Source organism: Melozone crissalis, unplaced genomic scaffold (genome assembly GCF_028551555.1).
Source record: "Melozone crissalis strain CALT ecotype California unplaced genomic scaffold, PUWL_Pcris_2 ptg000006l_1, whole genome shotgun sequence".
Classification (NCBI taxonomy): domain Eukaryota; kingdom Metazoa; phylum Chordata; class Aves; order Passeriformes; family Passerellidae; genus Melozone; species Melozone crissalis.
Genome location: NW_026535784.1, coordinates 1,988,386 through 2,011,846, shown reverse-complemented (window position 1 = coordinate 2,011,846; position 23,461 = coordinate 1,988,386). Strand labels below are relative to the sequence as shown.

The 23,461-nt window shown below is 36.2% G+C and overlaps 1 protein-coding gene across 1 annotated transcript in view; it reads right to left on the bottom strand.

Annotated features, from left to right (window-relative positions):
* The window catches only part of ARAP2 (ArfGAP with RhoGAP domain, ankyrin repeat and PH domain 2), a 113,466-nt gene that overhangs the window by 5,474 nt on the left and 84,531 nt on the right, over positions 1 to 23,461 (bottom strand). The window contains exons 24-32 of the mRNA XM_054290628.1: positions 22,501 to 22,648; positions 21,728 to 21,796; positions 19,408 to 19,482; positions 18,274 to 18,391; positions 13,667 to 13,795; positions 8,200 to 8,339; positions 3,770 to 3,852; positions 2,355 to 2,390; positions 1,810 to 1,873 (exon numbers count right to left, since the gene is read on the bottom strand). Coding sequence (XP_054146603.1) covers positions 1,810 to 1,873; positions 2,355 to 2,390; positions 3,770 to 3,852; positions 8,200 to 8,339; positions 13,667 to 13,795; positions 18,274 to 18,391; positions 19,408 to 19,482; positions 21,728 to 21,796; positions 22,501 to 22,648 — 862 coding nt within the window. The remainder of the gene's footprint in view (positions 1 to 1,809; positions 1,874 to 2,354; positions 2,391 to 3,769; positions 3,853 to 8,199; positions 8,340 to 13,666; positions 13,796 to 18,273; positions 18,392 to 19,407; positions 19,483 to 21,727; positions 21,797 to 22,500; positions 22,649 to 23,461) is intronic.

Here is a 23,461-nt window from a genome sequence, read left to right as displayed (position 1 = left end):
ATTTCTCAATTTCTAGTCTAAGTTATTCCACTCACAAAGAAGATGTGATGCCTGCAGTTTCTCTAACATGTATGTTCAAATACCATGACAACATATACAGTAAAAAAAGCTGACTTCCCTAAAGATGGTCTCAACTTGAAAATTCTAACTAGAAATAATCTCAGTTGACATTTACAGTTTTCTGGTTTAGAAATGGGATCATGTGGTAATAATTATCTGCTGCTGTATGATACAAGACTTTTCAGAGATCTTACAGCAAATTTTACCAATATGAGGCATTGCATTTTTAAGGAAATTTTCTCTGTAATGAAGTAGTAGATTGCAGTAAGAACAATATACTAAATCTGCATCTGCATCATTAGCATGTAATTTCTCATGTAGTCTATAGACTGACAACTTTACTGATGTCCAGAACACTTGTAAAAAAACCCCAAGAATTTTCACAAAAAATCAATCCAAACCAAAAAACCCTTTCAATGTAGTACTGCTAATTGATTGTACTGTTCATTCATTATAATAAAGGTTTAAAATCAACATTATTAATTCATAGCATTTTTTTAAATGTACATTAAGTGATTTTATCTTTTTTTCTGTTAGGAAAATTTATCCTGGACAGTGAGCAATGGCTCCCATTTTTTTATCTATATTGTCAAAGGAACATTGTACATCTGCCTGAGCAGAATTGTAAGACTGTCCTTCATTGTGATTTTATGTCAAAAGGACTTCAACAGTTACCAACCTTGCATGAGTTACTTCAAAGTTTCCTATATCAATAACCTCTGAGCCTATTTGCTGTGACACTGCTCATGTTATGCCCATGAGATGTAAGCCAGCTGTTTCCATAGAAACAACAACTGTCATTTCTGTTAAGAGAGCTGAATAAGACAAGAATTTGTAAGTCTTACTTTCAAGGCATGCATTATACTTCTAGCACTACTACCTATGAAAGTCAGATTCTGTTTTAGGAAGTCACTAAGTCTGTATTTCAACAGTCTTGTGCTCAGCCTACTTTATGCAACACAAAGCTCCCAGGTAATCATAAATCTAGCAATGTTTATTCACAGTGATATCCTGCAAAGCTCCTTGAACATCATGGGAAAAAGAAAAATCTGACACAGACAAAATCCTGTTAAAACCTTAAACTATGTTCCACTCTCCTGTCAGGGTAAATTCTTCCCATCTTGCTTACTTCCACTTCTCCAATGCAAACATTAAACTCCATTTCCAAGGATGTGTTGTATGCCACTCAAACATACACCCTTCTTACAATCTCATATCAAGCAGAAGAGTACTTAATTTAGGATAAAACCTACCCAACACAATGAATTGTCAGTGTTAACAAAACAAACTTGGATACCAGAGAAAAAAAGCCATATTAGCACAGCTCTTCAACTGGGCTAGTTCACACCACTATGCTTTTAACCATTACACCCCTCTTTCATCACTACTTTAGCAGCATCCAAACTAGTGAGCAGAGAAATAGCACTTAGGTATTGTGGCACACAGACACACCCTTTACGTCAGTGGCCAAAATTTCACCCACAAGAGCTTTCTGGAAAGAAAATAATTGTCCTTCTTTACGAAGCTTCTCTGCAACACAGTAGGGTGGAATGGAGAGATGATGTCAGAATCTAATGTTATTACTCTCAGAGCACTCATAGTCTTCATGGACTAAGACACATCTTTTGGCACTTTAATTACATTAAGTATTCCAGAAACTTTGGCACTGAACCTTATATATAACGCATACATATTTAATGGAATTTTTATAACAGCAGAATAAGTTACATTTTCTGATCAGATTAGTACCTGTGCCATAAAAATGCTGATCATCCACTCCATCTGCACATCTTGTCCATCACAACATATATACCTAGAACACAATACACAACTAATATTAAAAGCAATGGAGATGCCAGTTACAGTTACACATATTAAAGAACAGCCTTCTAAACTACATCAAATAGTGCTTAAATTCATTCATGCTATCTATATTTATTATTAACACTCCTAGAAAAAATAGGCATATATAAATACTTCAAATTATCACTTTACCTACTTTGATGACAATGCCTGTGCTTCATTTTAAGCATGTGCACAGGATTAAAATCTATCATTCTAACTTTATCACTATTGTTTGCTCTCTGGGCACAGAAGGAAGCCAGACATTTAAACCCAAAACATGAACCAAACATACCAACTAAGAAAGTTTCTTTACTTAAAAAAAAAAAAAAAATTGACACGAAAGCAAAATAATGCCCATTAGTTTTCAAATACTCTTATTTTGCAATTCAATATTTCAACAAATATTAGACAGAGAAATTAAGCCAAGTGTGCGTTTCATGTTTACCTACCACTGGTGTTTTTCAGAAAATACTGCAAGTCCCCAGCTGAAAGAAAGAAGATTTTCAAAAATTAGTTCCATAAACAGGGACATATTCCTCAAAGAGCAGAGATTAATTACCTTTATATAGTCCTCTTAATTAAAAAAAAAAAAAGTTGCAAAGTCTAAATGTGTACTGCAAATCCAGAATAAAGTTGTGGGTTTGAGGATGGATTTTGCTAATTTTCTTACAATTGATTCACAGTTAATGATCTTTCTGTTTTAGACAAAGGGTTATAGCAAAACACTCCAAATGACAGCTGACTAGTTGCCACATTTTTTGCTGTGGCTGTGCTTTTTAAAAGGAGCTGGAAATAAAACTGTCAGGTAAAGAGTCCACTACAGTGTAGAAGTCACAGAGAGAAAAGAGCTGTGCTTGTACAGTAAACAAAAGGAATCACATGATTTTATAGGGATTTAATAATTACTAGGAAAATGAAAAGGGAGTGGGTGCACAATGAAGCCTCTGAGGTGAAACAAAGAGACACTTCTGAAGATCCAAAAGAGACTAGGTAAACTCTTCTTTTGAAAGTACACTAAAAATAAACCTCAAGTAAAAAAACCTGCGAAGACACATTTACATAATCTTTTTACTCCTATTTTGGACTAATCTCCTACTCATTCTGCACTTGAATTAAAAAAAAAAAATGCAAAAAAACCACAAACCCATCAACAATTTCTTTAACATGGCTAAGCTTTGAAATTCACAGACTTTTTTGGGGTGTTTTCATTTGCCAACTGTAAAGGAAAAGTTCAAGCAGATCTGTTTAAAGGCAACAGCCAACATAGACTCCCTCTGGGATAAGATCCTATGTGCATTGTCTCAGTATCTCAAAGCTTTGACCGAACAAGAACTGGAAACATCTGAGAAAAACAGGTGTCATTTCCCAATGCTCTTTTCCTGAGAGATAGTCACTGATGTTTGTAAAGGGCACTGTAGTCTTCAGCTAGCAGAAACATCAAAATAACAAAGATCCTGAAAAAGGAAAATCCTCTGCTGAACAGGAACTGCCAGTAAGGGCCATGACTAACTGGTTTTCTCTTCTCTCTTTTTACTTGGTGCAAGGAAAGTGTGTCCACCAATGACATGCAGGACATATAGCACAAAACTAAGTGAGCCAGGAGCGACCATATCCACAAGAGATAACAAATGCACTTTCGATTACAAAGAGCTAATCAATAAAGTCATTTACTAGCACAGATTAGTTAACATGGAACATGAAAACAAATACAGGAAAAGAACAAATAATATTACAGGGGATAATTTAATTCAGTATACTGCTATAGGCTTCTTGACTTTTCTTTGCTCCACAATGTTCTATGCTACACTTTATTGATGATACTACAATACTTTTTACACTGTGTTATTTTCTTTTCTATTCTTACTTTGTTGGTGGCTTCATTTTCTTTTTCACTCCAAGATAAAGCTTCAGAGAACTGACAGGCAACACTTTTTCAGGTTTGCTAGCCTGCAAATAAAGTAAGATTCTAATTATTGTATCAAGAATGTGCCAAAGAGAAAATGCCACGTGACTGATTAGTTCAGTTTCTTTCATGGAGTGCACCCCTCTTTTCTAGCAAATCATTAAAATATTTTATCTCTTTCTTTGCCACTAACAAAGTGTACCAGTCACTTTTACCGGAAGCAGACTGATTAAGTGATTAAGAATTTAAAGTTCACAAGAAATCACAAAACTGTAACATAATCAGAATAATGAAGATGTGGTGCTATATATGAACACAAACTCTTCAAGAGACAGGAAGATGGGAAATGGGATTGATCTCTGTTAAATAACCTCTTCTATGGAATGGTGAAAATTTTCTTCAAATCAGAGAATGGTTTGGGTTGGAATGGACTTTAAAGACTAATACTCAAACTAAACCTACTCTCAGTTTGAAGGCATTCCTGTTGTTCTTCTGCATTACACTCTTCTGAAATATTTTTTCCATCTTTCTTCTAGGCTCCTTTCAGGTACTAGAAGGCCACAAGTAGGTTTCCTTTCCAAAGCCAGGTCTCTCAGCCTTCCTTCACAGACAAGGTGCTCCATATCCCTCAAATTGACCTGGTAGCCTCCCAGGTCCATGTCCTTGCTGTGCTGTGCCCCCAGAGCTGGCTGCAGCCCTGCAGGTGGGGTCTCACCAGGGCAGAGCAGAGCAGAGGGGCAGAATCCCCTCCCTCCCCTGCTGCCCACGGGGCTCTGGGTGCAGCCCAGGACACCTTTGGCTCTCTGGGCTGTGAGTGCCCATGGCTGGGTCATGTCCAGCCTCTCACCCACCAGCATCACCAAATCCTCCCTGGCAGGGCTGCTCTGGATCTGTTCCCCCAGACTGGGCTGATATCATGAGTTGACCCAAACAAGGTGCAACCCCTTGCACTTGATCATGTTAAACCTGCTGAGATTCCCATGAGCTTACTTTTCATGCTTGTCCAGGCCCTTCTGGATGTCATCCTGTTCCCCAGGTGCATCAACCATACCCCCAGCTTGGTGTCATCTGCTGAAGACGCACTCAATTCCCCTTTCTGTGTCACTAATGAATATATTAAGTAGCACTAATCCCAGCAAGGACTTCTAAATGACACCACATGTCACTGATGTCCATCAGGACTCTGAGTCATTGATCACTACCCTCTGGATGTGACCATCCAACCACTTTCTTATCCATCTAACAGTCCACTCCATCAATTCCATCCCTCTCCAATTTAGAGAAAAGAATATTGTGAGGGACCATGTCAAAGGCCTTACCGAATTTCAGACAAATGGCACCTGCAACTCTTCCCTTGTCCACTGACATAGTCAATTTATCATAGAAGACCACTAAGTTGGTCAGGCAGGACTTGCCCTTGGTGAAGCTTTGCTGACTGACTCAAACTCACAATCCCTGTTTTAGACAGTGCCACTGCGGCACTGTCCATTAGGCCATTCATCCATTAGGCCACTAGGGCCGCTAAATCAGGATGAAAAAAAAAGCAAATTATGTCTTTGAACAACAAGAAGTCTCTGGATAACATATCCTGACTTTTACGGGACAGCGGATGGGGAGGGCAGGGCTTTGTTCCTCCTTATCTCTTCAGTAAGGGCAGCCCAGTGAGATAGAAGGAATCCACCTGGTTTCTGGAGAACACCAGTATTGGGACTTTCACAGGACAAAGAAATGGAGCAACAGGAATCTCATTAAATTTAACAATGATATACACAAACTCCTGCACAGGTGAAGGAAAAAACTCTTTGAATGACAGAGAGTAGGAGGCAGTTCAGCTGATAGGGACCAGAGCGTGCTAGCAGGTGCCAAGCTGGGCATAAACCAGCAGAGTATCCTAACAGCAAAGGTGGTCTCCCTTTCCTGAGCTAGCAGAAGCACAGTGAGGAGGTGGAGGAGAGTGATTCTCCTCCTTTTGTTATTATTTGTGTGACTGCATCTTTTGGATCCTTGAGACAAAAAAGAGAATCAGTAATCTGGAGAGGGCTCAGCAGGGGCCCACCAGGCCATCTGGGGGCCGGAGCACTTGCCCTGGAGGAGAGGCTGAACTAACAGCAGCCCTCCAGCGCCAACAGGGAAATTTTGAAGCAGACTGAGTGAGGCATTTTGTATTGTGAGAAGACTACATCTAAGGACAGACAAACTTTCCCCCATGAGGACAGTCAGGTACTGCAACAGGCTGCCCAGAAAGGTTGTGCTATCTGTCCTCAGGGTTTTCGAAGACTTTAACAGATTAAAGCCATGCACAACATGTCCTGACCTCAGCTGCTATCCCTGCTGTGCACAGGAAGATGGACAAGGATCTCCTGAGGTTCCTTGCTTGCTCCTTCTTGAACTACCTCTAGTCAATCTACAGAAGACATAGACCCACAGGTGTGAGAACTGAATGTTACTGGAAGATGAAGTGCTGAAAGGAAACAATAGATGCACACTATTACAGAGAAAAATATTTAACACAACACAAAAGCATTCCTTTAGTACTTTCAGGTCAAGTGTTTCAGCTTTCAATGTAGAAAAAACTGCACCAAACAACAAATCTTATAATCCCAGTACACAAAGCTACTCCCGAGTGTTTACTGTCCCTAGATTCTCAATTTCCCATTCTGTAGCTTTCAATTTCTAACACTCCAATGTGGGAAAAAAGAGGCACTTAAGAGAACTTAAAAAACAACAAAACACACAACAGTTTTATGGTTGGTATTCCTGTGTAACTTCCTGCTCAAAAGAAGGGTACTGCCAGGATAAAAAAATACCCCTGCAGAACATACTATTAACTTAAACAACTGCATCCTTCTCAAAATAATGCACCTTAAGGGAGCCATTTTTTTTGTCTGCGAGCTTATCTCTTAGCAACAGAACATTAAAGGGGTAAATTATTTCAGTCAATTAACACAATATAGCAATTTAGCATACAGTATTCATGGAAACTTTCAATGTTTTTGATAATTGCTCTTGAACAAGAGAAACACTGAACAGAATGTATCTCCACCTGCATATACAAATTTAATTTGCTATTAATGAGAATTTATAAATTAATTAGCACATGTGGCCTTATTAACTACAATTTTCCATCTGCAATGTCAAGCGTTCCTACTATTCATTCCTAAATATGACGAAAATTAAACCAAGATTATTCATGGTAGATTAATATCTCTCAAAAAATGTAAAACAAACTCATATACTATTTGATCAGAATGGTATCGCCATTTGCATTTTAAAAAAATAATTTAAAAATAAGTGCTCAAAGCGCCTCCTGAGTTGGGGAATTAAATTTTTTTATAAATTAGAATGGCTTAAAAGAGAAGATTATAAAGTGGTAAAACAATCCTGTCATAAATTCTTTCCAAGATACTAATTAAGGTTTTATGGGCATATTAATTTATTCTCACATATGTGCCAATTTGAGTTTTAGCACTAAATTGTAAGACATTATTTGTGACATTCTGGGGTCATTCTAATTAAGATTGTATCCACAGCTTCACAAGAAGACACAGTGCATTAGCTTACGTGAGCAAGGGATATGTCTTTAAAAAAGTACTTTAGGAAGGTCAGCAATATACATCTGTATTTTTTGGATGGGAAAAAAACAGCAGTCAGCAAAAAAAAAAACCACTTGAAACTTTGATTTTTTTTTAAACCAGAAATAACTGGAACTAAAACATAGCTCTTTATTAATATTATTTGGCTTTATACTTCAACACAAGTTGCATACACTCAAACCCACTATTTTAAGAAAAATCCCATGAAATATTTAAAACTGAACCCTTCCTGCTATTAGTCATGACTAAATTCACTTCTATGGAATTCTGAAGTATACATAACCTAATTATCCATACTAGTTTTTAGAGGACTGAGAATACATCTGAAAAATGTTGTTGGGAAGCAGGGAAATATTTTCCTAGTGTATTGAGAGTTATTGTTTCCTATAATCTCTTCTATCATGAGACGTGTCTGCATAAGAACCCTGTTGTTTGAATTTTTAAGGGCTTTGTGTGAGATAACAAGAAAAAAATGGCATGCACTCCTTTAAGTTCCATATTACTTCTGCTGCAGCTTTCTACAGCAGGTTTTCAAATAATTTAATGTCAGCACAAAGCACCCAAAATTGGTCTCTTTTTAATTTTTTAAGCTTATGGTAATGCATAACTACAATAGCTAAATGATGAACCCACAGAAACTCCTTATACTAAGACATCTGTGAAACAGCAAGACAAAAATCTTAGATGTCAACCCAGATTCTAGAAGTTGCCATTTCATATGAGAAACGTTGATCTGTTTGTTGATCTTTTCCTGTTCAAACAAAGAAGAAAGCTTAATGCAAGGTTTGTCTGCTGTACCTTCATATCCTTATAGAGAAACAAGTTTCCTTCCCGCAACACAAAGTAACGCTCTTGGAATTTGTTTCCCGACAGTAGTTTTGATGGCTCTTCCTTGTACTTCAGATTGCCTGCTTTCACAGTACCTTTCTCATTTTTCTCTACCAAGAAAAAAAAAAAGCATTTTGTTAGAGGATTTTACAACAGTGGAAGCTTCTAGTTTTTAAGTATTACTGCATATCAAAAAACTAAAATTACATTGGTAAAACTGATTTAGTATTATGCTATATATATATACATAAATAATTGTATTAATTATATTATATAAATACACACACATACATATACAATAAATATTACATTTCAATACATATTGCACATTAATGTATTCTACATTCATAAATTCTACATTCATTCTTAAATATTCACACCATTATTATTTTAATTACTGGTGGGAAAAAAGTCTTCTCTGTTTCACTTGTATGATAACATGCAAAGAATCTACCAACAAGCTCTAATTCAAAGAAGGTTTTCAGCATATAATGTGTAGTTAAAACCAAGAGTATGGCATGGATACTTTTAATCTCTGTGCTTGAGAGCCAAAACATTTCCATAAAAATTAGATTTAGGTATTTTCAGGTTTCCTGTTCTGCTCAATATCCATATATTTTTCCACTTTGTCAGCTTTTCCCAGTAAGTACTCTTCCCCAGCAAAAACTTCTGAACAATAATTACAGTCATTGCCATGCTGCTATGACTCATGCACATGAAGTGAAACTCAAACTAAAATGGCACTTTAATAGTTAAAGTGAGGAAAAACAAAGGAAAATACAGTAATTCCTACTTTCTTAATAACAGAACACAGAATTCAGCAGAATTCTGAAGTATGCTTTTCTCCCTGAGGTAAACAGTGCTGGAAGCAGACTGCAGACATGAGAAGAGAGCAGGTGGGCAGATGCAGCCTTCTCCTCCATCCCACTCAACACCTTTTCACCTTGAAGAGGGAGCCAGATTAGCAGGGCTAATAATTACCCCCAAACACTAAAAGCATACTACTTATGCCATATTTTGGCTTTCACCACCTATTATTTTTAGCTAAGTGTAGGTACCTCCTGTAAGTTTATTCATTTACTTAGGAAATACTGAACCAACTTGTTTAGGAGTCACAGAATAATACCACTAGCTTTTGTACTGCATTACTTTCAGGATAAGAAATAAAACTGTGATGTAAAAGGGGTGTAATGTGTATTGAAAAGCTCATTCTTACCTGAGTACTCAATTGGCTTTTTTAATTAAAATACCACTCAGACTTTGAGCATCTGATATCAAAACTCTTTTATTAAGAAGCAGTACATGGTAAAATATCAAAAAATAAGAATCTAAACCTAGAATCAATACACTCCAACAATTAAAAGCAGAAATTATTTAGAAGTCCTCAGTTATAAGTGCAAATATATGTGCAGAGTTAAAAAAACCTGATTCTCTTTTTGCCAATAAGAATATTTATTTCACATTCAGAATAGAATATGAATCCTTATCCACACAATCATAACCATTTTTTTCTATTTTTTAATTTTTTTTTAAACTACACAAAATGAGAGTAGCAGAGTACTTAGTGAGAGTAGCAGGATACTTCCACATCTTTACCAAGCTGGAAGACTTTATATTTCTGCACACAGCTTGCAACATGACAAAAACTCATTCTAAACTTCACAGCATTCCTATGGCAGCAAATCTGTCAAACACTTGATACTTACAAAGATATTAGAATAGCCTGAAGGAGGAAGAAAATAATTCTCTAAACTGATGATATTCGATATACTTTAGAAACCAGCATTTCATTAAATAAAACTAAGACAATAGGGATTTGTCCTAATCAGAATGTATTTTTCAGACACAAACTTTACAAAATATGCTAAACTTGACAGAACTTTGCAGCTAGGAAGTAGGTACACTTAATCCATGGAGGATCGATCTACCTATGGTTTAGAAGCTTGCATTTCAAAGAATATCTCTGAATAATAGCCCCTGTTCTCAGAAATCAATACTTACCACTCACATTATACAACACTGTACTGGGAAAATTTCAAGGACCTACATACACAGAATTTATAGTAAATTTAACAAATAAAAAATATCTGGTTTTCTAACAAATAAAACTTTAATATGAGAAATTTTTACATAAGGAGAAGGGGTCTTGAAATAGAATTAAGCTGTCCTTGAGTATCTATTATACCAAAATACAGTTCACATCTTGCCCTACTGAGTAGCACTTGAAAGAGTGCTCCTACAGCAAGCATGAAAAGCTATGGAATTAATTGTCAGGAACTAGCAACTAAAAACTGTAATAAAATAGAAAACTCACCACAAATTTGCTGAAACATATCAATACAAATAAACTAACTATTTTTTCCCTGAAAAGGAAAATTGGTTTCTATACAAGAGAAAACAAACATCTAGACCTCAGTGTAAGGTTTGGATTATAGAATCACAGAATAGTCTGAGTTGGGAGGGACCCACCAGGATCACAGAATCCAGCTCTTGGGTGAATGCCCTACCCAGGGATCCAACCCACAACCTTGGTATTATCAGCACCCTGCTCTGAACAACTGAGCTCATCTCAGTTGCAGAACATGAGAAAATAGTTTAAAATGGACAAGATGAGAATAAGTATCAAAATCAGGAATGTACTATGTATAAGGAGCATGGGAAAAGTTGCACTGACAGAGAAGACTGTGATGAGCTGCCAAAATGAAAGGAGGCTGAAAGAGCTGTTTCTTATCCTCACTATTGAACCAACATTATTTCAAACAACATTATAGACTCAGGAAGAAAAAGGAGAAAAGTGCTGAGAATGAAAATCTCTCAAGTAATATTAACAGGAAAAAAATAGTCCGGAATATAATAATTAGTCTTTAAAATTATTACATAAATCAGGAAAGCAAGGAATATTCGTGGAATTAAATTATAAACATTAAATTATCAAAGTCCTATTAATTTTACTGCCAAGTAGGAGGACATCCATCCACTCAGTTGCCCGTTCAAATGGGCTGAATCCACTCTTAAAAACATATTTCAAATCATAGTGGTTGGACATCTGGCCCCAGCCCTATTATTCAGTGACAAGGAGTTATCCACATATAGAGTGTGAGAGACAGAAAAGATTGAGGTCTCCCCTTCTTCCTTCAAGCCAGCAGTTATTTCCCGCGCACTTTGAGATGGAGAGCCCCACCATAACCTTAAGTACCTTGTACCCTAAACACTGGGAACATCTCTTCCCCAGTAACTTCATTGTGCATATTTTCTCATTGTGACACTATGTAGTGATGGATTCACAAGACTACTCGGCCACATGGAGTTTGGAGACATCAACACTGTAAGCCTGCAATATGGCAGAAATTTTCCTTTTCAAACCACTGAGAAAACCAACATAATTTATTTGGTAAAGTTTTAATTATTTTAAAACAAACATTAAAAAATCACTAAATGTAAACAGTCAAAAGACAGTGTGTCTACAGTAACATCAAACTGAATGGAATTGATGCAAACCATTACTGTAATAAGCTGGGGGAACAAATGGATGCAAAATCTAGAAGAGACAAAGGAGTGCAAATAGCAGCAGATCTCTCCTTTATTACATTTTATAAACTGACACCAGCCTAATCTTTATGTTTCTCAGAGCAGTGATTCACCCAATCCTTATGACCAATTCCCTCTCCTGATCTCAACACATACCTAGTGAGGTGATGGGAGTTCATATATCAAGCTTTTAATGAAGTAGGCCATTTCTCTCCATTCATGATCTGCTATCACACATTTATTGACAGTGAAACCCAACCATAAAAGTCGTGAACAGTACGCTTGTTCAGGTTTGTTCACATTTGTGAAATATACTTTTACAGGAATAAAACATGGAGGAAGAAGGCCATTACTTTCAGAAGAATAAGCACATTAGCATAAATTTTACTTCTTGAAATCAAGATGAGATATATAGAATGGAAAGTTTAACATTTCCATATATGAGAAAGAGAGGAAAAGATAGATATATTTGAATGAGTCATTAGATAAAATAAGACAAAGATTAAACCAGCCATCATGTGTTACCATCACACATTATACAGTGATAGCGCACAGGATTTCAACTGCTTGAAAACAGGATATAATTTTTGAACTCCCAAACTTCACTTCTCACAAAGCAGATAATACATACTACACAGGGGACTTAAAGCCAGGTGTTATGTGGAAAAAAAAAATAGACTGGGGCAATGTTTAAACTGTATATTTTCACTATATACTTCATCTGTATTTTAAGTGCTAGGTCCCTTTTAAAGGCCACATACCCTCCAAATTCAGTTGCTTGAGTATGTCATTCACATAAGTACGTCACCTGGGATGGGGCAACCCTGGATGTACAGACAGACTGGGGAATGAGATGTTGGAAAGCAATGCCACAGAAAGGGACCTCGGGGTCCTGGTCAACAGGAAGTTGAATGTGAGTCAGCAGCCAGGTGTGCCAATCCTGTCTGGGCGGCATCAGGCGCAGCATGGGCATCCAGGCAAGGGAGGGGATTGTCCTGCTCTGCTCTGCACTGGGGCGGCCTCACCTCAAGTGCTGGGGGCAGTTTTGGGCACCACAATATAAGAAGGCTATGAAGCTATTAGGGAGTGTCTAAAGGAGGGCAACAAAGATGGTGAAGGGCCTTGGGGGGAAGCCCTCAAGTATAAAGAGTGGCTGAGGTCACTTGGTCTGCTCAGCCTGGAGGAGACTGAGGGGAGACCTCATTGCAGTCAAAACCTTCCCTGTGAGGGGAAGCAGAGGGGCAGACACTGATCTCCTCTCTGTGGTGACCAGTGTCAGGATAACAGAATGATCTTAAGTTCCATAATGGAAGCTCAGGTTGGATATCAGGAAAGCTTCCCCCAGGGGGTGGCGGGGCAATGGAAAAGGCTCCGCAGGGAAATGGTCACAGCACCAGACTGAGAGTTCAAGAACTGTCTGAACAACACTCTCAGGCACAGGTGTTATTCATGGGGCTGTCCTGTGTAAGGCAAGGAGCTGGACTTTGATGATCCTTCTGGGCTCCTTCCAGTTCAGAATATTCTGATTCCGTGAAATTAGCTTTGTAGTTTGGAGGCATCAAATTAGCTAATAGAAATTTCTATTAGCATACCATAGTTATACAAATATATTCCCACAGTATGACCTAGATAAGAGCAGTTTCAAGCTTCACAGCAGAAGCTCACGAAGTGTGAACTGACTGCAGAATTTCTGTACACTTTTATATTTCAATGGGAGAGCTTATAGTTTGTAGAAACAAACATCCATAATCTCTGTGTTTCCATAGGGAGTCACCACAACCCTCTGTAAATCTGCAATTTTAATGAAGTAGCAGTAATTCAGTTGTTCTGGGACACTTTGCTCCAATGAAAAAAATTGCCATCCTCATATTTCCATGTAAAATAACTAAATTTTAAAAAAATTACATACCACTGTAGAGATTCACCAGGTCTGTTGTTAGAAATCTCTTTATTATTAGATATGCAGCGCCAGGCTCTGGTAGTGAACTCCAGTGAAGAACTTGTTCTAGTACATTCTCTGTATAATGCAGAGGACGTTCTGAAAAATGCCAAAGAAACAAAACACAAAAAAACTAGAATTAAAAGAGAAAACCCAACAATATTGGAGGCCCTCACAAGTTACATTTGTCTGTAAACAACAACGTCTCACTGACTTTGAACTATAGAAGAAAAATACTGCTTTCAAAAATAAGACAATTAGGCACTTTACTGACAATACCTTTGCTGGCAGTGTTTGCACAGGTAATGAATATAAAACTAAACAAACAGTAGCCAAATGTTCAGTGACTCTTTTGTAATGTTAATTTTTTAATGTAAAGACACTAAAGCATTGCTTTCAAACTAAATACAAAAGTTAGGACCAATTACAGGACATGCCTAAATATGATCAAACAGAACTGAGACCTCCAGCTATACTGCGCCTTATTGGCCTATGCTCAGTATGAAAATGAAACATCATAACTACTGATTCTCTGCATTCAAAGAACCAAAGAATTTGGAGTGATCACAGTGAAAAAAAATGCCTCCAACTGGTATGGATTATACTGTCTGTTATTGATCAAAGCAGACTGAAACAGATTCCTGGTTTCATTAGATTCTTTTTACTAGAGGGGAAAAGCATGTGGTCTTACTAGATCTTCTCCCTGTTGCAGTGGCTAGGGAATATCCAAACTTGCACCTGTGTATTTCAATCTTGTACAAAAAGTACTGCAAGATTAAACTACTACTTAAGGCATGACTAGACTGTATGTGTGCACTGCAAAACTTCAGATCCTCAAACACACATTTTTTGATAGGCATCATCCATCCTAGAAGAGAAACTCTGAGACCTAGCACAGAATTGAAAAACTGCAATGATAAGAAAGCCCAGCCAGTACTCCATACAAACCCCAGTTCACCTACCAAATGAAGGCAGAAAAGATCTTGCAAATTGTCCCTAAATCTGCATTACCAGATCCAGCAGAAATCTGAGTGTCACATGAACAGCACAGCCTGATGCAACACTGATGTGAGTGGAAGACACACTCACATCCCTGAAGGCTTTCACCTGCTCAGCAGCAAGCACCTGCTGTAATTCACGAACCCACAAAAGCCTTAACAATGGATTTGTGGGTTCAAATGTCATTTTATCTCCAAAGAGAGATTTTTCCAATAGATCTGTGTTCCCATTTGCATACTAATTTATCTGGGTCAGGTCTTGAGAAGAGATGGGTATGGCTCCTGAGAAGTCACACCCCTACGACGCTGTCATGTTGGGTCACACAGTCTAGCCATGTCCCTTGAGTACTGTGGGGCAAAGTATGCAGCCATAATCTCATTTTTCATTCCCGCTATGGTAGATGAATATGAAATGTCAACAGCTGCTTGGGGACTCTCCAGCACTACAGTCTAGCAGAAGGCATTTTCTAGAACACCTGAACACTAGAGACTCAGAAAGCAGAAGCCACAAATAACACACTTTCATGACAGAAAAAACCACTGCTGTTTCGGGATGCAAAACTACCTACGCTACCTGTAAAGCTGTGATACCACCCATACAAATATTTCATTATTCAGATATGACACCAAAGCAGCCTAACAAGAATACCATTTGGTAGATAGCAGCTCAACCCCTATTTCATTATCACTACTTCTTCTGGTCCTTTTGTTTTAAATGATAAAACTTCCGAATTTTTGGGAAACTTTGGACTCTAACGTGATAAAGCTTAAACACTTGATGCCTTTGTACAAGAGAGAAAATCCACTTTAAGAAGAACTTTAAAATCAGAGGCAAGAGACTGGCAAATCACCACATCTTCCTACCACACCAGCACTCTCACAGTAAACACCTACTGTTTTATTTATAGTTATATTAAAGACCATCTGTCATCATGGATTACATGGTACATAAATCATCATGCTGAAAACCATTAACTATTTTACTGGTAACACACCTCATTTACAAACTATCCATCAATCACTTATTATTAAAAAAAATTATATACACCCTATTTTGTAAAAGCATATGGTATTAAATATTTTGCATTAGGCTTGATAAAATCTTCAATTATTGCAACTTTTCTATATGCAAATAATTTAGCTGATTTTTAATACTGCAATTCTAGTATTTTGAACAGCAAGCAGTCAACACATACATTTGATTCCCCTTTCTTTCGCTTAGGTCATCATATGCTAGTAAATGTTCTAAACCAGTAATTTTCATTTTAAACAACATTAACTATTATTAGAAATTGACTTTCTATAAAATATTATTCTAATTTTCTTGCTTTCTCAGGGGTTGTTTTCCTGACAGTATATATTAAAAAATAAAATAAAAACCTAAAAAGTAAAAAAAATTCAGGGTTCAGTGTAGCAAGCAGAATACCACCATGCACTGGACAGGTAGCAAACTGCACCAGGAAAAAATGCAGATGCAGAAAATTAATTTTTATCAGAAAGACACCATGATTACTGATGTACATTTGAAAGAAATATGCAAACTTTCTTCTTTCATTATGTGTCACTATCTGAACTAATTTGTAAATGCCTCATGGTGTTTGTCAAATGACACTAGTAGAATCAACCTGCAGGAGCGAAGACTCAAGTAGTCTTTTAGTTCTTCAGTGTCACATTCGGACCAAATATTTTCTAGAAGTAATTTTCGCTGTGCTCTCGCCCTCTGCAAACCTGTTAGGTTCAGCCATAGGATCAAAGGAGTCTACCTGAGTGTCTCATTACTACAAAAGTATTTTTATTTTTGAAACAGTAATTCACATTTTGATGCACTGATTCTTCCAGAAAGGGATCCATAAAGAACACATTTCATCAACACAGTCTCTACTGACAGGAGTCACATGATGAATTAGGACTTAATTTAGTTTGCTTTTTGGTTGGTTGTTTTGGATTTAAACACTGGTGTGCCATTTCACTTTGTGATGGAAACTCTTCTTTCAGTAGGATATACTCTAATGTCCTGCCCATAGTTATGGTGTTATGTAGGGCCTCTAGTGTCTCACTCTTAGCTTAGTTTTGTTTTTCTTCTATAGTCATTAGTTCAGACAACATTTCCATACCCCACTAAAACATTAGTTGTTGCACCTAAATGCATGAAGAAGCTGTTGTGGGGTCTATCTGTTTATTTACTTTAATGTTCTCTTGGCCATATCTAGTTTGGTTTGCATGTTCCTGTGTCAATATATCAAGTTTAAGAAAATAAAATTCAAATGTTTTTCTGTTATTCCGTCTAAAGAAATATGATTCATACTGCACTTGCAGGAATTACCAGGACTCTTCTAAAGATAAGAGATGCTAGCATTCTTTGTCAGTTGTCACCCACATCTATGAATCTGGAAACGAACTCTGTATTACATCTCTGTACAGCATCACCAGCAGACCGTAAGATGTGAAGAAGGCTCAGGATAATTGATTTTCAGTTGAAAGGGAGAATAAACTTCCATCCTAGTTTTTATACTGCCAGGGTCAAGACTGAGGACATAAGTAATATTAGTAAAACTGAAAGAATTATTGTAAGCACATCTGAAAATCAAATACAACAAAACTAACAAAAAATATTAGAGTAATATTTAGTAATCTTATTTTGTCCACTTTCTTATTTTTTTTCTTGACTTGAAAACAGGTATCTTCACTATAGAAATAAACAAGTTCACAGTCCTCCTCTGCAACATGGAAATAGCTAAGACCAGAAACTTACTAGGAAATGCAAATAGATGTTGCATATTTCTGTCTCCATGTAGTCTTAAAAAAATCCATAAGATTACCTCAGGGAATATTCATCAAAATGTGTTTTAATTACCAAAATTCCTACTACTTTACATTACTTTAGTTATCTCTATCAAGAAAATTCTCCAGCATTTTAAACACGCTCCAGCATGTATAAAATATTCCCAATGTTAAAGCCTCTTTATCATTCATGAATATTGTGGCCATGTGACATTTGCTTTTGTTGGCAACAGAACCATATTTCAAACAAATTATTCAAGATTCTGCTCCATACACCATAACGCCGCTTGCCAAAAACACACTTTAAAGTGTGTAAAGAGTTACATACTCTATGCCTCCTTTATTCACCTATGTACATTAAACATTTGAATTAGCAAAATAGAAAAGATCCTTTCCCCTAAGTATGACATGTATTTTCTCATTTAATTTTTTGGAAAGCATTATTGCTTATAAAATCAAGTGCTGACATTCCTCAGAAAATAGGGTTTTCCAATATGACTTACTGGTAAGACCTACTTTTCTGTAGCTGATGATTAATGAACTGCAAAGCACTGTAATATAAAGAACACCTTCTCAGCCCTTAACTTATAAGTAGTTTAAAACAATTCAGCACATCATTTCTGGCAAAGTGAAGAAAGAAGTCATGCAGATGCCACAACAACCAAATGTAAAACATTGGCATGAAGGCTCTTTTTGGTTTGTTTTCATGAAGTCTTTAACTAAACTTTTGATGATATTAAGTATTGAAAAACTAAAATAATAAAAGCTGATTGACACACATACATTTGAGTCACTAACCTAATTCTCCATTTTCAAGTACTTCAAAAGCAGCCCAGATATCATCTTTGCTGGGAATAATGTTTTTGATTCCTAAAACATCATTAGTTAATTCCTCTGCTTCCATCAAAGGTGATACCTGTAATACAAAGTGAGTCAGTTTATAATACATTTCAATTACTGATTTCCGATACATTTTTTCAAAGTCTTCCTCCCTGCAATTTCCCTAAGGGAAAACAAAAAAGGGGGAAAAAAAATTGAGCTGGAAACCCACAAAATATCCATCAGATTCCAGCAGGCTTTCTTTATTCTTTTCCCTGAGATAGAAGTTATATTTTTAAGATGACTATTAACTTGGTAGCTTTAAATTCATTTTCTCTACCCCAGAAAAAATTGGGAAAAAAAAAAAAGCTTTCATCTATTTTCCTGGGTGTGGGAAGATAAATATTAGAGAAGCATCATTTTTTTTTTATCTTAGCAATGCGTATTCCTATTTTTATTCCTATTTTAAAAAGCATTTTTTATCTGTATATGTCCATCTATGTATATCACATACTCCATATATGTACAAACAAAAGTGTCATATGCTGAGCAGAACAAAAAGGAAACAAAACCAGAGAGGTGTAATAAAAATAACAGAACACCACTACATGGAGAGGCAGGTGTTTAAATACACTATTAAATAGAAAGCTCAAAAATCTCTATTATAGTTAGTAACAAGCTTTAGTTTCTTAACACTCAAAGAAAGAAGAAAGCCACAGACAAAAAGAAAGGTGGAATGTGACTTTAATGCTAGTAACTTCTAAATAGAACCAACATTCATTGTGTATTTGTTAATGCTCTCATGTGTTGCACATGTAGAGCTGGGAGAATTTACACTGTTGCACACTACAGCAAAACTAAAGCAGGACACCTCTGCTTTAAAATTGTATCATTTTTCCCAAAATTTCTCTCAAAAATGCAAAAATGCATAATAATCAGTCTTTACAAAATTAAGGCAACACACCAAATTCTTAAAATGTTTAAAAGAACAGTGATAAACATAAGTTCATACTTTCATTGTGTACTTATACAAAAACATGTATTAAAATAAATGTGATATTCTTCAAGAAAAAGTGCGTCATAAAAATTACTGTATCATTTTTATACACTAACCCTGATTATAATACTGCAGTCTGGCTCCTTTCTTTCCACATAAACTTCAATAAGCAAATCTCCAGCCTGGGAAACCTAAAAAGAAAGAATTAAAAAATTTGATTGTTAAAAATAAACATTTTAAGCGAAGAGAATACAATTATTTAACTAGTGTAAGGAAAAAAATACAGATTCACAGATTCAGGAGAAAAATCTAAACCCTGAATAAATCCAACTGAATCATATCAAACAAAATTAACATTAATTTACAACTATACATCCAAGTGCAGGAAAACTAAGGGCAACATGGCATAAGTGGAAATTTTAAATTTACATTTAAGAGTACAAAGTCTAAGACATGAGTGTATCTCAGTATCTTAAACTGCCACACCCATAACTCTGATTTGGAGGTTAGTCAGGTTCACTTCAGAATCAAAACAGATTAATGAAATTTAAAACAATGAAAAAGGACTGTAACCCCAAAATGACTTAGTTAAAAGTGAGATGAAAAATTACAAATAACAGACTATTTCAGCCACGCAGCCATATGCACATATCAAAAAAATAAAAATTCATTACTACAAATAGTGTATTTATGGTTCTTAATCACAATGAAAACTTATCATTACCTAATTAAAGAAGGAATTAAAACAAATGCTCCTGATATCAACCACTGTTAAATATAGCTCTTCAAATTTTTTGGAAAAAAGGCTAGACTCTGAACAAAATGCTAATGTGGAATAATCAGATAAAGCAAATTTATGACATATATCAATTTCATATGCTCAAGACTAACGAATGTTATTTAAGAATGTCTAACAACAAAAAGCTCAGAAAGAAATTAGAAAGGCAGTAAATCCAACATTTTATGATCATGACAAAAAGAATGATTTATGAGAAGGGATATGTAGCATTTTCCATTGTAACTAGGTTTGCTCATCTATGGCAATAAAATTATTTTCATGGATGAGAAATTACTTTATTTTTCTAAAGTTAAAAATGTCTCACATTTTGCCTGCTCTAATTCCCTTTTAGTATAGTCATAAGCATCTTCAAAAGATTGCAATTCGTCTCAGTCCACCACCAAAAAATATTTCCTTAAAAATAAGTGATGATCAGAGCACAGGAAGAAAAATTAAGGCAGAAACAGGAACTACTACAAGGTGTACCATTCTATTAATAGGCAAATACAAAGAATTCATAATCAAATTAACACTAAGATAACAATTTTTGTCTTCCTTTGTGAGAATGGTATTGATAGTGATGCTACTTATTTGTATACTACTACAAACAGAGGAAAAGATAAAGAAAAATATATAGAAACATACATATATTCACACACACACACACATATATATATAAACAGTTCAGCTTTGGGATACATTTTGACCAATTTACAGAAGCTAAGATTACATTTCTATAGAAAAAATAACTGGCAGTGCTGAATTTTAAAGAACATTCACGTTCTGAAATCCAGCAACTTTTAAGTTAGTTTAGTCTTTGAGAATAGAAAACTAATGGAAACATTTGTGAGGAAAAGCATTACAAAGCTACTTTGAAGAAAGCTGCCTAATTATAGTGGCACAGACTCAAAAAGGCTCATTTAGTTATAAAATTTGCTTTTCAGATGATATTACAGAAAAAGGTTGGAAATAAGAATGAAGCTGACACATGATTTCCACTGGGCTCACATAAACAACCGTATGGAGAGAAAATGTGATGTAAATTACTGCAACAGCTGGCATAAGTATATGGTGGACAGAAAATGAAAGGCGACTAATGAAGTGCCACCTGGAACAGAACTTCAGTGACATTTCAGACATGTGAACTTTGAGGAATTCAGCAGAAATTCAGTTCCGTTGTTCTCTGAACATTCTGCATAACCAGAGATAATAGTACTGAGGCAGCCTGTATATTCCAAAGTATTAAGTATCTACATCACTGATTTTCCCACTTATGTGCACACATTTTGATGCAATGATGTCAGACTCTCAGTCATTAAATGTAAAGAATTCTTATAATTCTTAATTGCAGCTGCTTGAGGCCTAAGTTTCCAATTACCCATGACACTTACATGATTACAGCACTGTTGTTACATCCCTCAATTGCACCACATCATTACTTTTAACCCTAACTGGAAGCCTGTGGCAAACTGCTGTGGAGATCTGATGAGGAGAGCAAGAAGGTGAGCTGAGCCACTTTATCTCACACCTGGATCAAGCGTGACTTTGCATCTGTGCAGTGCCTGGGGTGATGCTGTCTCAGTGATGAACAGGAGAGCAGCCACACCTATGTAAAGAGATGTTAAGGCCTCACTCCCTTTTATCCATGCCTAACTTACCTGAGTGTCTTTCCATTTTGTAATAAAACTGTTTTCTATGTCCATTTGTTTGACTTGGTCTTCATTTATCTGTATAAATAAATAATTTTGGAGTGATTAATAACAGTTATGGCAACAATTGCCAATACCGCCAATCATGTTCTCATAGAAGCAGGCATGCAAAATATTCTATCAGTCAGAAACAGCTCTTCATTGATGGAACTCATTATTATAAACTTCATGGAATACATATTGAAATAGAGAGGAATCAATGAAAAACTGCAGAACAATGTTATAGCGGCACAGTCAACTCCAAATCAAAATGGCTAATATGAATTGCTGCTAGTAGTAGCTTTTCTATCCAATTGGATTTAACATTATTTCTGGGTATAAGGAACAAAACAAATTATAATCACAGCTCAGAGACTAAGAACACAAAATCCTTCTATGCTTCAGTTCTGATCAGGCCTATAAAATCTGATTAGAAGCAGTATTTTTAATAGTCATAATTAAAAAAAATCCTAAATTTAGTAAGCTTTTGCCAGCAAAGACAATGAGCATCATTCTGGACAACAGTAGCTCACAGCATCCCACAAATAGTCCTTCCTACACAGGTTAAACTAGTTGGGAAATAAAATTTAAAGCAGGACAAGAAAAACATTCACTGACTTAGAGTTCAAAAACCCTGTAAATTCTCAGATTGTTGAACTAGTAGGAAGACCATTTTAAAGCAGATTTTTATATTTTTGAATCTCTAACATCTGAGCAGTTAGGATGCATATAAAGATACGTACATGAAAAAGCTGTACATAATTTTTAATTAGATCTTCAATTACATTGACTTCTTCACTGGTTTGGCCTTTAGTTTGAAATAAGCATGAGGAAAACACCACGGCTAAATTCTGAGGGTTCATGTGGTTAATTTCAGAACACTTCTGCACTCTGTTGAAGGAAAAATAAACATATCTAGATAGTTTCATTGTTCCTTTGATTGTCTGAGGCTCCTTTACAGAATATGGAGAGCACTTAAAAAAAAAGGTTACTACATTAAATGCAATGAAAACATGTACTACTATTTATTTAATATTTTTTATACTCTTTATTTCTCATTACAGAAATGAAAACTTTCTAGCTGCATTTCAAGTGATATCAAAACTACTTAGAATAGAAAACAATAAAACCAGAATAGAATACCTGAGTTAGAATACCTGATCATCTAGTCCAACTGCTGGATTGCTTAAGGGCTGACCAAAAGCTAAAGCATGTTGCTACGGGCACTGTCCAACTGCACTGACAGGCTTGGGTCATCCACCATCCCTCTAAAAAGCCTGTTACAATGTTTGACCACCCTTTTAGTAAGAAATCCTCCCTAACGACAAGTTGGTACTTCTCTGGATGCAGTTTTGAATCATTTCCATGATTCACCCTGCCACCAGATACCAGGGAGAAGAGATCAGCACCTCCCTCTCCCCTTCCCCTCCTCAGGAAGCTGCACAGAGCAATGAGGTCACACCTCAGCCTGCTTTTCTCTGAAGCAGAAAAGCCCAGAGTCCTCAGCCCTCCCCACAGGTGATTCCTTCCAGCCCTCTGACCAGCATTGCTGCCTTCCTTCCTCTGGACACATTCAAACACCTTAACATCCTTTAACTGCAGACCCCAGAACTGCACACAGAGCTCCAGGTGAGGCCAAATCAATGCCAAACACAGTTTCACTGTATTATGTAATACAAGTATATCCTACAAACTTGAGATCAA